General features: G+C 50.6%; 1 protein-coding gene across 2 annotated transcripts in view; it reads left to right on the top strand.

Annotated features, from left to right (window-relative positions):
- col6a2 (collagen, type VI, alpha 2) overlaps positions 1-14,267 on the top strand; it is a 16,422-nt gene continuing 2,155 nt past the window's right edge. Inside the window, exons 1-31 of one of the 2 annotated variants that reach the window (XM_080011535.1) lie at positions 1-258; positions 2,128-2,234; positions 2,363-2,463; positions 2,592-2,735; positions 4,092-4,451; positions 4,547-4,567; positions 4,681-4,746; positions 4,853-4,951; positions 5,082-5,108; positions 5,301-5,327; positions 5,429-5,473; positions 5,774-5,827; positions 6,006-6,068; positions 6,264-6,326; positions 6,474-6,527; positions 6,662-6,697; positions 6,812-6,874; positions 7,059-7,121; positions 7,203-7,265; positions 9,330-9,392; positions 9,485-9,535; positions 9,632-9,730; positions 9,922-9,984; positions 10,223-10,258; positions 10,370-10,415; positions 10,579-10,731; positions 10,914-11,008; positions 11,136-11,317; positions 11,665-11,843; positions 12,168-12,206; positions 13,037-14,267. The exon at positions 13,037-14,267 is cut by the window's right edge and continues 537 nt beyond it. In XM_080011535.1, coding sequence (XP_079867661.1) covers positions 2,159-2,234; positions 2,363-2,463; positions 2,592-2,735; positions 4,092-4,451; positions 4,547-4,567; positions 4,681-4,746; positions 4,853-4,951; positions 5,082-5,108; positions 5,301-5,327; positions 5,429-5,473; positions 5,774-5,827; positions 6,006-6,068; positions 6,264-6,326; positions 6,474-6,527; positions 6,662-6,697; positions 6,812-6,874; positions 7,059-7,121; positions 7,203-7,265; positions 9,330-9,392; positions 9,485-9,535; positions 9,632-9,730; positions 9,922-9,984; positions 10,223-10,258; positions 10,370-10,415; positions 10,579-10,731; positions 10,914-11,008; positions 11,136-11,317; positions 11,665-11,843; positions 12,168-12,206; positions 13,037-13,323 — 2,718 coding nt within the window. In that variant the 5' untranslated portion in view covers positions 1-258; positions 2,128-2,158 and the 3' untranslated portion in view covers positions 13,324-14,267. The remainder of the gene's footprint in view (positions 259-2,127; positions 2,235-2,362; positions 2,464-2,591; positions 2,736-4,091; positions 4,452-4,546; positions 4,568-4,680; positions 4,747-4,852; positions 4,952-5,081; positions 5,109-5,300; positions 5,328-5,428; positions 5,474-5,773; positions 5,828-6,005; positions 6,069-6,263; positions 6,327-6,473; positions 6,528-6,661; positions 6,698-6,811; positions 6,875-7,058; positions 7,122-7,202; positions 7,266-9,329; positions 9,393-9,484; positions 9,536-9,631; positions 9,731-9,921; positions 9,985-10,222; positions 10,259-10,369; positions 10,416-10,578; positions 10,732-10,913; positions 11,009-11,135; positions 11,318-11,664; positions 11,844-12,167; positions 12,207-13,036) is intronic. The other variant, XM_080011534.1, reaches the window with a different exon arrangement.

The raw sequence follows: 14,267 nt of genomic DNA, 5'->3' as shown, positions 1-14,267 counted from the left end.
GGGCTGCACGGGACCGGAGCGCGAGCGGGACGGCTCTTCGGCGGAGAGCGCGCGCGCACCCAGAGGACTCTCGACTTTTTCACCCCCTCCATCACCCGCTCCTCCACCTCCTCCACCTCCTCCACCTCCTCCTCCGCTCCCGTCTCCGTTTTGCTTTCCTCCTCCGTTTCTCCGCTTCTTCCCACTGGGATGAGGGAGTGAGTCGCGGCGTCCGCACAGCTCTTCCCGAAACTTCCGCAGCGGTTCGACGCGGTTCGGGTAAGTGAGAAGGGAAACCGTCGGCGCGCAGCTTCGCCCCGGCCGCTCCCCGCGGTCCCGGTCTGGTCACCGTTACCCCGGTGACCGCAGCCACCGGGGTTTAGGGTTGGAATTAACGGCCGTGCCTCATATGATTGTTTTAAACGGGTGCGCGTATTTGATTGCGACGCCAGTCGGAGAGATTGCATCGTTTTCTTTCCCGTGCATTGAGTCCTATGTAAGCTCCTTTTAGCCGCTGCGTATTGTTTTTATTGTTTGTTTTTGTCGTCATGTATGCATGTATGCGTCATGCTGATGGAAGTGTTTCCTGGGAGCCGCGCGGTGGGACCGGAGCCGCGGCTGCCCCGTGTGCGCGGCAGCCCCTCCGCCGGACCGAACCCAGTCAGTACGCCTGGCTGTCCGCTAGGGGGAGCCATAGCAAACCGCTCCGAGGTTCCGGGCTGGAGTCCCGGTGGAGCCAAGTCGGTCGTTGTGGCCCTTCGGTGCGGTCGAAGTGTCGGTGTTAAGAGCTGCGACGAACGATTGATCTGTCGATTATTTTCTGGATTCGTTGCTGTTATTTATTTAAAAAAAAATTCTGTTTCCTGAAATCTCAGAAAATCCTTAAAAAAAAAAAAAAAAACGCAGATCGCTGTTTCCCAAAGCCCGAGGCGGCGTTCGCAAACTTCTTGTTTTGTCCACGACCCAAAGATATTCGGTTGGCTGTCATACATGACTAGAGCAACCGGAAAATACTCACGTTTAAGGAGCTGGAATCAGAGAATTTGGAAATGTTTGTCTTCAAAAAATGACTCAAAACGATGAATCGATTGTTAAAAATAGTCGGCGATTAATTTAATAGTTGGCAACTAATCGATGAATCGACTAATCGTTGCAGCTTTAGTCGGTGTGGCGATAATAGGCAGTAAGCCTGATAATGTTTTGGGAATAGAAAATGGCTTGTTGCAATTTAGAGGTGAGGCCTACAACTAGGGATGACCCATGGTCGTGGTTTATTGTCAAGTTGAAAGGCAGATAGTAAGTTGGTCGGCACCAGGCTTTACCGTACTTCATCTCAACAACTGTAACCTTGAAAAACCTTTGTGTTTTACTGCCACGCACCCCCTCAAGGAGGAATTCCATTACTGACGTCCCTCGCCGGGAAGGATAATTGGGTGTCGGGCCGCTTTGATCCAGAGCTACGGGACGGACAGCGTCGTTATTATCACGGCTGTGTTTTAACCGGCCAAGCGCCGCCGTGAGGTTGCAGAGCCATGAAGCGTCTCCTCTACTTCCGGTCCAGCATGCGAAGCCATGTTTGTCTTCAGTGCATAACTCTGTGGCGGCCCTGTTTCGCCCCCGCGCCCCCGGGGGCAGTACGGCCCGGGGGTTGTCGCCGTTCCCTCAAACCGATGCCAGGTGTGGCATTTAGGTGGCGTTTCAAGGCAACTTCAGCCATAATTTAAACGGTTTTAAAAAATAAAAAATAAACACTTTCCAGCCCGACTCCACGCCAGCGTCGTGTGACGGCGAGTTAATATGGCGTGCTTAGAGACGGGCACATGCGGGTGACCTGTAAGTCAGCCGCCTCCCTCTGCGATTTAAAAAACAACGTCCCACTCGTTGTGGTTCCACGTTTTTTTGGTTTTTTTTTTTCGCGGATGGCTCCCCTCTCTCTGTTTTCCACAATTCATTTCCTCTCGTGACTTTTTTTTTTTTTTTTTTTTTTTTTTTTTTTTTGATTCTCGCTGCCCTGCGCGGCAGATGGAAGTTACGCCAAACAAATAAAGAAAGAACAAACGAGAACAAACAAAATAAATGAAAGACAGTCGTTTTCCTCTGCAGGTCGCCATTTTTGCTCGAGTGTGTGTTGCATCCCCCTGTTTTCAGGCAGGAGGAGAAGAAGAAGAAGAAGGAGAAGATGTTGGGCTTGGAGTTAATCGCCCTGTGCTTTCTTTTCGGGGCCCTGACCCATGCGCAGACCCCAGAATGCAACAGTGAGTGGCGTTCGTTTTGTTCCTCGTCAGCAGTGGGTTTCCAACACACATTTCACAGAGCGCGTGCGTTTGTGTGCGTCATTTGCAGCGGTCCCTCGTTCGTCACCTTGTTCGTTGCTGTGTTTCAGGGAAGCACGAGTGTCCCATCGATGTGTATTTCACCATCGATACGTCTGAGACCATCGCCCTCCAGGAGCCTCCCCCTGGAGCTCTGGTCGAAAGCATCAAGGTTCCTCCCGTTCTCACCTTCAGTTTCATTGTGTCAAACACCAGACTGGAGCGTTGGAATTGTTTAACCCTGATTACCCGTGTGTGTGTGTGTGTGTGTGTGTGTGTGCGCGCGCGTGCGTGTTACAGAACTTCACGGCTCGTTTCGCGGAGCGCCTGGAGGATCTCGACTACAAGGGCTTGGTCCAGATTCGGTGGGGCATCGGTGGACTGCACTTCTCCCAGAGACAAGAGGTTTTCAGCCGCATTGGACCCAAGGATGCCTTCATAAAGGTGGGTGACACCCACTGCACGCGCAAATATATGCAACCCGCAAAAACTGGGCGATTGACACCTTTCCCGTTTTTCCAGGAGAATTTTTTGCGTCACGTTCGATGTCGCAACCACATCGGGAAAGGGGCTTGTCATGTCGTGTCACCCGAGTCTTTTGCCGGGTCATTTCACCAGGGACTGAGACCTGGGTTTTTCTTTTCCCACCGGTGACAAATTGTTAGCGGTTGTGGTTGTTGTGCAACTTTTGGGGTTTTTTGCGCAGTGGGAAAGGGGTATAATACAGGGATGCGGGGCGTCCAGGTGGCTCACCTAGTGCAAGTGCAAGTGCCATTTTCAAGGCTGAAGTCCTTGCCGGAGAAGGCCTGGGTTCAAATACCTCTGCCTTTCCTGTCTAGCTACACTGTCAAATAAAGCATGAAGAATGTTTATAATAATAATAAAACATGGATGTGCTGATAATTAGGGGGTTACACACAGAACATTACATTTAGCAGATGCTTTTATCCAAAGCGACTTACAATTGTTCAAACACCGACGGACGCAGCCATCAGGAGCAATTAGGGGTTAAGTGTCTTGCTCAAGGACACTACAGCATGCTAGCAGGAGGAGCCTGGGATCGAACCTGCAACCTTTAGATCACTAGACCACCAGCTCTACCGCCTGAGCTACCACCACCACAGAAGCCCAGTTAAACCAATTAACTTCACTCACACACTCAATCATCTCCATACACCAGCTCAAATTGGCTGAGTTAGCTGCCAAGCTGCGACAACCTCCATCCCTGCCACCGTGAATATTTCACTGATGTCATCCAGTGGGCACCCTCTTTCACTGACTTTTCACTGAATGATTCCCACCACACCTCCAGGAGGCTCAACAGTGAGTGTCCCACAGCCACATCCAGCAGCCTCAGGCGACTACTATTTGGTCCATATATGCACAGTGGTAATCCTTAACTACCACCCCTGACGCGGCACCAGCCTGCGGTGGCGAGCTCGTCCCTGATAACCACCACCAATACCGTACGGGCCTGTCCTGTGACTAATCCCACTGGCACCATCAACGCCTGCACAGTGGCACGGGGTCCGCCAGCGGCCACCATCCATCCCCCAATGTTCCTCATCCTCATCCACTGACTGATGTTGCTTCGGACAAAACCGTTCAGAGCTGATCTCAGATTCAATCAACAAAATGATCAAATTACTGCTATAATTTGCAATGACCATTTTGATGTCGAGTGGAAAACGTGTTTTTTCCCCGGCCGAGGAATCAAATTGACATTCCTCAATCCGAGAAAAATTAACTTGTTTCAAATGAGCCAAATCTCGTTTGTTTTTTTTTTTGCCATTGTTTCAGGGCGTCAAGGGGATCAACTACTTGGGTAAGGGCACCTACATCGACTGCGCCCTCAGGAACATGACCCACGAGATGCTGAACTCGCCTAACCCCGAGGCCCTGCGCTTCGCCGTCGTCATCACCGACGGCCACGTGACGGGGGACCCCTGCGGCGGCATCAAGATGACGGCGGAGCGGGCCCGCGAGCAGGGCATCCGCATCTTCGTCGTGGCGGCGTCCAAGAACGTCGACGAGACGGGCCTGAGGGAGATCGCCAACTCTCCGGCCACGGTCTTCAGGAGGGACTTCCTGGCCGTGGACCTGAGCCAGGGCAGGGCCATCATCCAGGAAAAAACCATCGACCGCATCATAAAGACCATGGTAACCGCGGAGTCCGAGGGTCTCGGAGAGGCGTCACCGCCCGCCTTTGGGCCGCGTCGGTTTCCCTCACGCTCTGTCTTTTTGTCTTTTCGCAGGCCCACATGGCGTACATCGAGGTGAGGTGGCGGCAAAGCGGAACCGTCGGCAAGATGACGAAATAAGTCTTCAGAACGGCATCATTTACGGGTCCTCTTCTTTTTCTTTTCTTTTCTCCCCCCCTAACAAACAGTGTTACAAAGTGTCCTGCCTGGAGACCCCAGGGCCCCTCGGTCCAAAAGGCCATAGGGGCCAAAAAGTGAGCCTTAACACACACACACACACACACACACACACAAATCAATACACACACGGACACAAATGCATAAAACACTTGTTTCACTTCTCTGTCTTGCCGCCCACAGGGAGCTAAGGGAGACAACGGGGATCCTGGCCTGAAGGGTCAGACAGGTCGTCCAGGAGATCCCGGTATTGAAGGTCCCATTGGTCAGCCGGGTATCAAAGTAAGTTGTGTAATGGGTACAGTTTGTTGTCCTTTCACCTGATGGCCCAGCGGGGTCCCCACAGTTCATTTTTAGCAAACCTCCCGAAAGGTCATTCCCCTAACGCGTCTCTGTTTTTTCCTCTCCGCAGGGAGAGATAGGTCTCAGAGGCGACAAGGTGAGAAAACGATAAGAACACGCTCGTTTGGATTGAGGTACAGTACGTCACGACGCATTGAAATTCCGTTAGTTCCTGCTTCGGTTAATTGATAGTTAAATCAATCAACTGCTATGGCCGCATGACGTCTGGTTGTGAAGCGGAGATGAGAGTGAACAGCGTTACGAATATTAAACGTGTGTCTTCCCACAGGGAGAGCTCGGTACCGAAGGGAAGAAGGTAGGTCCTCCTCTAAACCCGTATTCACTCGTCAACGGCGTCGCTCGTCACTCACTGTCATTGCCTACCCCGGCTGATCTCGACACGCCGTTCCTTTTCAGGGCGTGGCCGGCCTCCCAGGACGCAACGGGACCGACGGACAGAAGGTGAGAACGTATTGATAGTGGACGGGTTTTCTCCAAGAAGAGCCAAAAGGCAGAGTTAGGAATTCATATTTGATGCAGCGTCCACCATATTTGCGTGATCGAACTTTTACTTTGAAACGATCAGAACCAGAATCAGAATGTTGTGGTTTTTTTCGCCAGGGGGCATTTACATGTACTAGGAATTTGTCGTCCTGATTATTGCTGCCTGCCTACGGATGATTAGCGTTACAAAAAGCTTAACGGTCTGAGGAAAAAATAAATGATGTGTTCTTTCCCCTCCTCTCTCTCTTTCTCCTACAGGGTAAAATCGGACGGATGGGTGCTCCGGGATGCAAAGGAGACCCAGGAGACAGGGTATGATATTATGTGATATCGCACAAAGCGTCTCAACAGAGATCACTCGCTTGGATGAATTTTTGGGTCGTAGCCCATTTTGATCTTTGAATGTGTGTGTGTGTGTGTGTGTGTGTGTGTCTGTGCGTGTGTCCGTGCGTGTGTGCGTGCTTGCGTGGGTGGTGTTTTGTTTATGCAGGGTCCCGATGGTCATCCTGGAGACGTAGGAGGAAGTGGTCTTGGCGGCACCGAGGGAGAGAAGGTACGAGAAGCGCAGGCCAGTTAGAAACTCCAGTGGAAATAATGTCAGAGATGTCATGAGCCTGTTGTTTGACAGTTTGTGTGTGTGTGTGTGTGTGTGTGTGTGTGTGTGTGTGTGTGTGTGTGTGTGTGTGTGTGTGTGTGTGTGTGTGTGTGTGTGTGTGTGTGTGTGCACGTGCGTGCGTGTCATCGCCAGGGAGATCCTGGACGTCCTGGAAGATCAGGGCCATCTGGGCCGAGTGGTGATCCTGGACCGAAGGTAACCCTGGAACCGACGTCGTTTAAAGATCCCCTCCATCCATATTTGAATCCGTTGCTCTGTGCGTCCTTGCGCTACTTGATTTTGAAATCCGTTCGATGTTCCCGCTTCGGCTAATCCTGCGGCTAAACGTCATCTCGTCCACAGGGAGAGAGGGGGAGTCCTGGCACACCCGGCGTGCCGGGACAGAAAGGAAACCCAGTAAGACTCATTTCATCACAAACTCACGCCTCAAATATATTCTGATGGACACTCGGAGTGACTTGGCGGTCCGTAACCTGTGTGCGCGTGTGTGTGTGTGTGTGTGCGTGCGTGTGTGTGTTCTCATTTCAAAGGGATCCGCAGGAGCTCCAGGTGTTAAAGGAGAGCTGGTAAGAACGTGTGATTGACTTATTTATCACCATGGCCTTAATGTACGAAACAAAGGGTTTTTTTTTGTTTTTGTTTTTTGTTTTTTCTGATGTTCTACATGTGGTTGCTCCTAGGGGAGGAGGGGAGACTTTGGGCCGAAGGGCGCCCAGGGTTCAGACGGATCTAAAGGAGAAAAGGTACCAAATACAAACGCACTTGGTGGTGTTTAATAGTTTGGTCGCTCGGTTTGTGCCGTTTCGTTTGTGACCGGGTCCATGGCACCCGCTGCTTCTCCACTGGGGGCTCGGCCAATGGAGATTACCATTCCATTTGCGTCACACGTCACATGAATACTCATCCAGTCACGGTTTTTTGTTTCAGGGTGAAATGGGACCCGAAGGCTTGAGAGGTCTCCCGGGCGAAGTGGGAAACAAGGGAACGAAGGTGAGGCGACTTCTCATTCCGTAAAATAACACACACACACATCTACCCACACCTGTCTTAAACCGTTTGTTTGGTTTGCAGGGAGACAACGGCCTGCCAGGCCCCAGGGGACCACCAGGAACACCAGGAGAGCTTGGGAGAAACGTAGGTCAAAGGTTACCGTACTAAATGTCTGTGTGTGTGCAGGAACTAGGAACCTTTGGAGGAAATCAACGTGTTTCCACCACAGGGACCAGGGTCTAAATGAAGTTCCGGGGACAAAGTCCTGGAACCAAGAAGTCCCTGCTCGGGGGGGAGTGCTTTTCAAAAGTGCAGGAACTTTGGGGGTGGGGCTTGCAGTGCTGAGCTTTTCTGATTGGTCGAGTACTTGCAGCGTTTTATTTCAGACATAATTCAAAAAAATCGGTTGCCGCAAACAAACTGTATGCACAGTTTATTTTTTGTTCTAAAAATGTTCCATTCGTAAAAAAAACGGAAAACGAACCTTTTTACGTTTTTATGTTTTGATGATAGAAAAACAGAAAACAATAAAACGATGAGTGTGTATATATATATGTATATATATATGTATGAACACACAAAATTATGTGAAGGGCGTAAAGTGTAGCGAGTAAAATTTTGCCCTGCATGACTGCTTTCACACATGAACTCTGGACAATGATAATCAGGTCTGGACATTGTCCGGAGTTGCCCTTTCACACGGAGAACACAACCGTTCATGTCAGACGAGTTGAGACTACCTGGAAATACACTACCTGGACGAGGGGCGGAGCCTGGGTAGAGCCTGCAGGAGGCAGGACGTGACGCTGCAGAGTTTTAGCACACCCAAGATGGCGTACCAGGCTACCGTAAACAAAAGAGTGGAAAGGAATAATAAGCAAAGCAGAAAGGAGTACGCAGCCGCTGCGCTCCGTGCACGAAGATCCAAACAAAGCTAACAAACTGGCACTTGATAGAGACATCATAAACACGCGACACGCCCACTCGCTGGCTGTGAATAATCCCGACAATCACCTGCTCTGTTCACACATACCGCTCAATCGGACATTACAGAGACTTTGTACCAGGGTGCGGGCTGGGTGAAGTCCGGGTAAAGTCCGGTCCAAATGGTCCAAGGGTTGCCGCTGTACACTGTTACCAGTGTTACACAGTGTTTGGGCGTACACCAATTACCCAGGCCCCGTGTAATTTTCTTCTTTTATATAGAAATAAAACCCATGTAGTTAATTTTCGCGGATCAGTGCCGGCGTTCATCAAATGAAAGAAATTCTGATTTGTACTAATACTAAGCGTGTTATCGATACTCCGGATGTTATAAAAGTGAAAGTGTGTTGCTTGTGCAGCACAGTCTGCTCATCACGGGAGGAGAGGAGGTATAGATTGGGTATAGATCGGGACCTGTCTCCCTCCATCCCTAATTAACGCGCCCGTGCATAACGTGCCCGGGGGTTACGGGGACACTCCGCCCACTCCGCACTGTGGAATGTTCGTTGTCGTCCTGAGTTTATTAACCGGTGGGAAAAACTCCTCCCCCTGGCATCCCTAGTTCACACATACAGCTCCTCCGGGTCATGTCCGGATAATTTCTGGGTCGCAGTGTGTGTGCGAAAACAGCTCTACACAGAAGACCCAAGTTCGATTCCCTGTTTGTCGACTTATGTTTTTCGTTATGTTTCAAACTTGATAATAACATCTTGAGTGTGAGCGAATATTTTTTTTTGACAGTTAATACAAGGACAGAAGAATAAAGTGGATAAAGAAAGACAACCAAAGTGATATTCCATTTTATGGCTTTGGTTGTCTTTCTTTATCCATTTTATTCTTGTCGTTGTTGTTGTATAGTTCCGCATTACCGCCACCCACTGGACTGGAGTGGAGCAGTTTGTTGTATAGTCGCGCACAAAAATGCCATGTAAATAAAAAACAGCCGTCGCTTTTTCATAGGTCAGCGGACACATTTGCATAATCTTCGCGGAAACGTAGACAACACCGGGCTGAGGGAGCCTTTTAGTCCCTGGAAAAAAAAGCTCCCGGGACTAAAAGTGCCGGGTACTTTGAGCGGAAACATGACTTAAGTGTCCGCAGACGTGAGTGTAACCCGATCCTGAAGTACTTCTCGTCTGTGGGTTATTTTATTTTTTTTAACCATTTGACGTTGTCGTGTGTTACCATTCCATTACAACGGTACAACCCCTGTTGCTGTCCTAGGGCACCCGCGGTGACCCTGGCGATGCTGGCCCGAGAGGAGAGCCGGGACTGCTTGGACCAAAGGTACATATTGTGCGGTGTCTTTGTGCGTAGTCGTGTGCCTTACTGTCCTGCGTTTCCTCACCCTGAACGTCAATATGTCAATCCTCTCCCAGGGCGACGCAGGGAGACCTGGCTTCAGCTATCCTGGACCGAGAGGACCATCGGTAACGTGAAACCACCCTCGCCTTCCTTAAAGCAGTTGTCTGGCCGAAAACGCGCGCGGCGGTTCGGCTGACGGAGGTCGCTGTGATGTTCCGCAGGGAGACCGGGGAGAGAAGGGCAACCGCGGCCCCAGGGGCAGCAGGGGAGACTGTGGACACAAGGGAGACCCTGGAAACCATGGAACCCCGGGAGAGGCCGTGAGTTGTCGTCCACTAAAGACCTTTTTAAGTTTGGCCCTAAATTGCTCTGAAACCAGACGTCCTCGGGGTGGGTTTTGACCTGGTGACCCCCGTTGGTTAGCACCTCGTTAACACCCTTACCACAGTTTCACAAAAGGATTATTATTAATGACAACATGTTATTTATCATGTCTCTCATTTCTTCGCAGGGCGAACCAGGACCACAGGGTGAACCCGGCAACAGAGGACCAATAGGAGACGGCGGACGCGATGTGAGCATTTTTTAAATTCACCAGAACTCCACAGTTGATATAGTGGACGCACAGAGAGCACACACACACACACACACACACACACACACACATTGAATCTCCTCCAGTCAGACAAATCCGGACCGCAGCTGATCTCCTCTTGTCTTCGGTTCCATATAAAACTATTATCCTGACTGCTGTCAGCCAGACATTCATGTTATCTATTGAAACATCACATCACGTCTCTTCTCTTCGACAGGGCGGTCCCGGCCCCGAGGGAGATCCCGGGCTCACGGTGAGAAACTAAGACAATCAACTCAATCGTACCCATGTCCAGTCAACTGATGAAATGATTCAAGAAACGCCGACTGATTGATGCTGTGTTTCCCCCTTTTGTCATTCCTAGGAGTGCGACGTCATGAACTACATCAGAGAGACCTGCGGCTGCTGTGGTGCGACGGCTTAACTCTGACGAGATGGATTTGCTGTAAAAAAAAAAAAAAAAGCCTTCTGCTTGACCGCCGGTTTCTTACCCTATCTCTGCGTGTGTGTGTGTGTGTGTGTGTGTGTGTGTGTGTGTGTGTGTGCTTGTGTGTGCTTGTGTGTGCGTGTCAGACTGCGAGAAGCGGTGCGGCCCGCTGGACATCGTGTTTGTGATCGACAGCTCAGAGTCGGTGGGTCTGACTAACTTTACACTGGAGAAGAACTTTGTGATCAACACCATCAACAGGCTGGGATCCATGGCCAAGGACCCAAACTCAGAGACAGGTAGACGACGCGCTCACCTGGGTCATTTCCTTTTTCCAGCTGGATTTACTTGTCGTGGGTCAGGGGGGTCTCAGGGCCAGGGCGTGCCATCAAACTATCCTTTGAATTTACGCCGATCACAGTTTACCAGTCCTTCAGAGAATTGTTTAACAGCCCGTGTGACGAGGTACCTTCCCTCCCAGGCACAAGGGTGGGGGTGGTTCAGTACAGTCACAGCGGAACCTTCCAGGCCATCCGGCTCAACGACCCCAAGATCGACTCGCTGTCCGCCTTCAAGGTATGATACACACAGACACACACACACACACACACTCACCCACGCACGTTGGCGCACACAGCCTCCCAGGTAAATATTGCCCAACACCCGCGTCCGCGCATGACTGACGGCGCCGCTCCGCTTGCAGAACGCGGTGAAGCGCATGGAGTGGATCGCCGGCGGGACGTGGACTCCGTCGGCTCTGAAGTACGCCTACGACAACCTGATCAGGGACAGCCGCCGAGCCAATGCCAACGTCACCGTGGTGGTCATCACCGACGGACGCTTTGACCCGAGGGACGACGACTCCCTGCTCACCTACCTCTGCAGGTACCCCGCCCACCCGGCCGTGCCGTTGAAAACTTTTTGGTTGAAGAAGACCTGCGTCGCCGACGGCAACGCAGGTCTTCTGGTGTGCTCTGGTGTGCCCTTCTATTTTAGCTATTTGATGATTTTGAATCTTTGGAGGTTAAAAGGGGCAGGCCAGGTCCTAGTGTCACTATGGTGCAGTTTCTGACTCCATTTTCCATATAATGTGTAAGAACAGGAGGCAAACAGAGGAGGAACTGCTATTTTGGCTTCAAAATCCATTACCGTCGTCCTATTATATGGACAGCCATGCAGGTACTGTACGTCTGTGTGTTTACCTTTGTTCTGTTCCACGCACATTTTTCCAGCGATCCCAGTGTGGATGTGAGCGCCATCGGTATCGGGGACATGTTCGACCAGATCGAGGAGAACGAGAGTCTGAAGAGCATCGCTTGCCAGAAGGACGGAAGGGTGCTGGGCATGAGGCGCTTCGCCGACCTGGTGGCGGAGGAGTTCATCGACAAGATCGAGACCGTTCTCTGCCCAGGTACACAAACACACACACACACACACACACACACACACAGAAACACGCGCAGAAAAGCATTTGTACACTTAAAACTGAACACACCTCTGTAGACGTATAAAGGGAGCTTGGAGGGGTTTGGGGGTACATTTGGATCTCCGACTGACGTCAGACGTCTTCAAAAACCATTTTTTAATTATTCTGTTATGTCCTCTGTCAACTCACGTGCAGCTCTCCTTACGACTTGCCAAAAGTGTATTTCGGCCTTTTCGAACATTCTCACAGTGTGACGGCGGTTCTGGTCCCATTTCCTCTAACATCACATCCTGCTTTGCTCCGCTACAGATCCCGTAGTCATTTGCCCCGACCTCCCGTGCAAATCAGGTAAGAGCTTTGCACCAGACGAACATCCCAGCATCTGCATGACGTTCACGCGCCATGTCCCGGGCGGTCCGACACGGAGCGATGATTTCTCTCTTTTCATCGTTTCAGTATGTTGCGTCTTGGCCTCCCTGCCTCTACCGTAATTATGGTATCCGTCGGCCAAATTGTGGGATTGATCTGTGATGATGCTAGACGTCAACCACACGTTGCGTTCTAAAGTCGCCGGTTCCTCAGATCACGAGGCAAAACCGTTTTCACTTTTTCTTTAATTGCAAATCCCACCATTTCTCATGCAAATTGCCATAACCACAAGTGTCTGTACCCTGTAATCATCTTTCAGGTCTTTCTTGGTCAAATGTGCCCTGGATAACTTTCTGAAAATTGCTTAATATATTCTGTTTAGACTTTTGACAGACCGTACATTTTTGTTTAGAAGCTGCGGCCACAGAACCGCTGTGTCTGCTAACCACAGTAAATCTCTCCCTGATACATTATCTACATCACGGCCTGTGTGGCATTATTATTTCCAGCGCGCTATCCAGTACACTCGGCTGACATCAGCGTCAGTCGAGTTGAGTTTCGCCATTTGAAAAGGTGTAATTTCGAGTTCATGCTTTCATTTGGGTTTGGCGTGGGCAATTAAAACACAAATAGCAATTAAAATCATTTTTTTTAACCACAAAACAAGTCTTTCAGGAGCAGTCGACTGCGCCAGTTCGCTGCGACTCGGGCCGGACGCCCGCCGCCGCCGCTCCCCGCCGGCCCATTTCTGTTTTGCTCCGTCTCGTTTGTGGGACTCCGCCCACTGTTATTCCGCCCACTTGTTGCAGGAGGGGGCATTTCTGCGGGGGAAGCCCCTTCCCCCTGGAAACCTCTGGCCGAAGAAGGCAGCCCCTCATTCATCCCCACTTCTTTGGAGGGTGTGGCCACGCTGCTGAGTGGTCTGAGCGAGCAGCAGTATGGGGTTGGAGTGGCGACCATGGCCTACACAGCCCAGAGAGCCAAGCTGGCCCAGGGAGGGGACAGGCAGCAGTGGACCAAGCTGTTCATCAATTCCTTCCAATACGTCTATGGGGACATTATGGGGGACCCACATAAAGCCTTAGGACTCTGCTAGTGCTAATATCCTAACCACGCTACCTCGCCGTTAGATTCTTCATAGACGCCTTCAAAGCTAATAAGCTAGCTGCTGGACTTAGAGAAGATGTTATTAAAACTTAGCACTTTGCCGTTTCTTGGCTCACAGTTTAGTCTTCTGGGGGGGGGGGGACGCGATCGGAGAGTTAGGTGCGAAGACGGCTCCGAAAATGCACAGCTTCCCGAGTCCGAAGTCCCGAGTTAAGAACGCGCGAAAGGCCTCCTTTTTTTTTGTGATTTTGAGCCAATAAGCGAATAACGTATGACGCATAGCGACCCCCTCCGCCCTGGGGAGGGAAAGGTTTTCCCGTCGCCAGGGAAGACTGGTGTCAGCGGGCCGTCGGACACAGGCCTGTCTGTGGAGCCGCTCACGCGCCTCGGCCCACAGCCGCTCGAAGCCGAGCCCCCTTGTTTCCACTGTGAACCGCTAACTGGCTCGCTCACCCCGGTGATATTGTTTTGCCGTTTTGCACATATCCATGGCTACGAGCATTACTTTAGTTTCTGTGTTTTGTGAATGACTCATCTTGGTATGAAAAAAAAAAAGGCCAACCGATATTATGAATTACGCTTTCGTGGGTGTGTATTTGAGTTGCGAGCTGATCCTTAAGCTTGGTAAACTGGGCATTATTGACAATAAAGCAATTTGAGTGTATATGTTTGTACTGAAATTTTTAAAAAGGGCCAAATGCTGAGTTTTATAACCTTCGTGCATGGTTTGCATGTACCCTAATTTGTAGGACGGGGGCGTGTCTTTACGTATTTGCGGGGAAAAGAAACGTCTACCATGACAAAAAAGTGTTGGTGTTGTGACTGCCGCCAACGGATTGGAAAACAAACCGACGTTTGAAGCCTGTGCGGAATGCTGGCGAAGAGGAATGTTGTTCATGATTTATTGTCGACAGAATAAAATAGTTTGGAAAA

The sequence above is a fragment of the Zeus faber genome (genome assembly GCF_960531495.2).
Source record: "Zeus faber genome assembly, chromosome: 12".
NCBI classification, from domain to species: Eukaryota; Metazoa; Chordata; class Actinopteri; order Zeiformes; family Zeidae; genus Zeus; species Zeus faber.
Note: the sequence above shows the minus strand (reverse complement) of the source record. Positions and strands in the feature narration are given on the sequence as shown.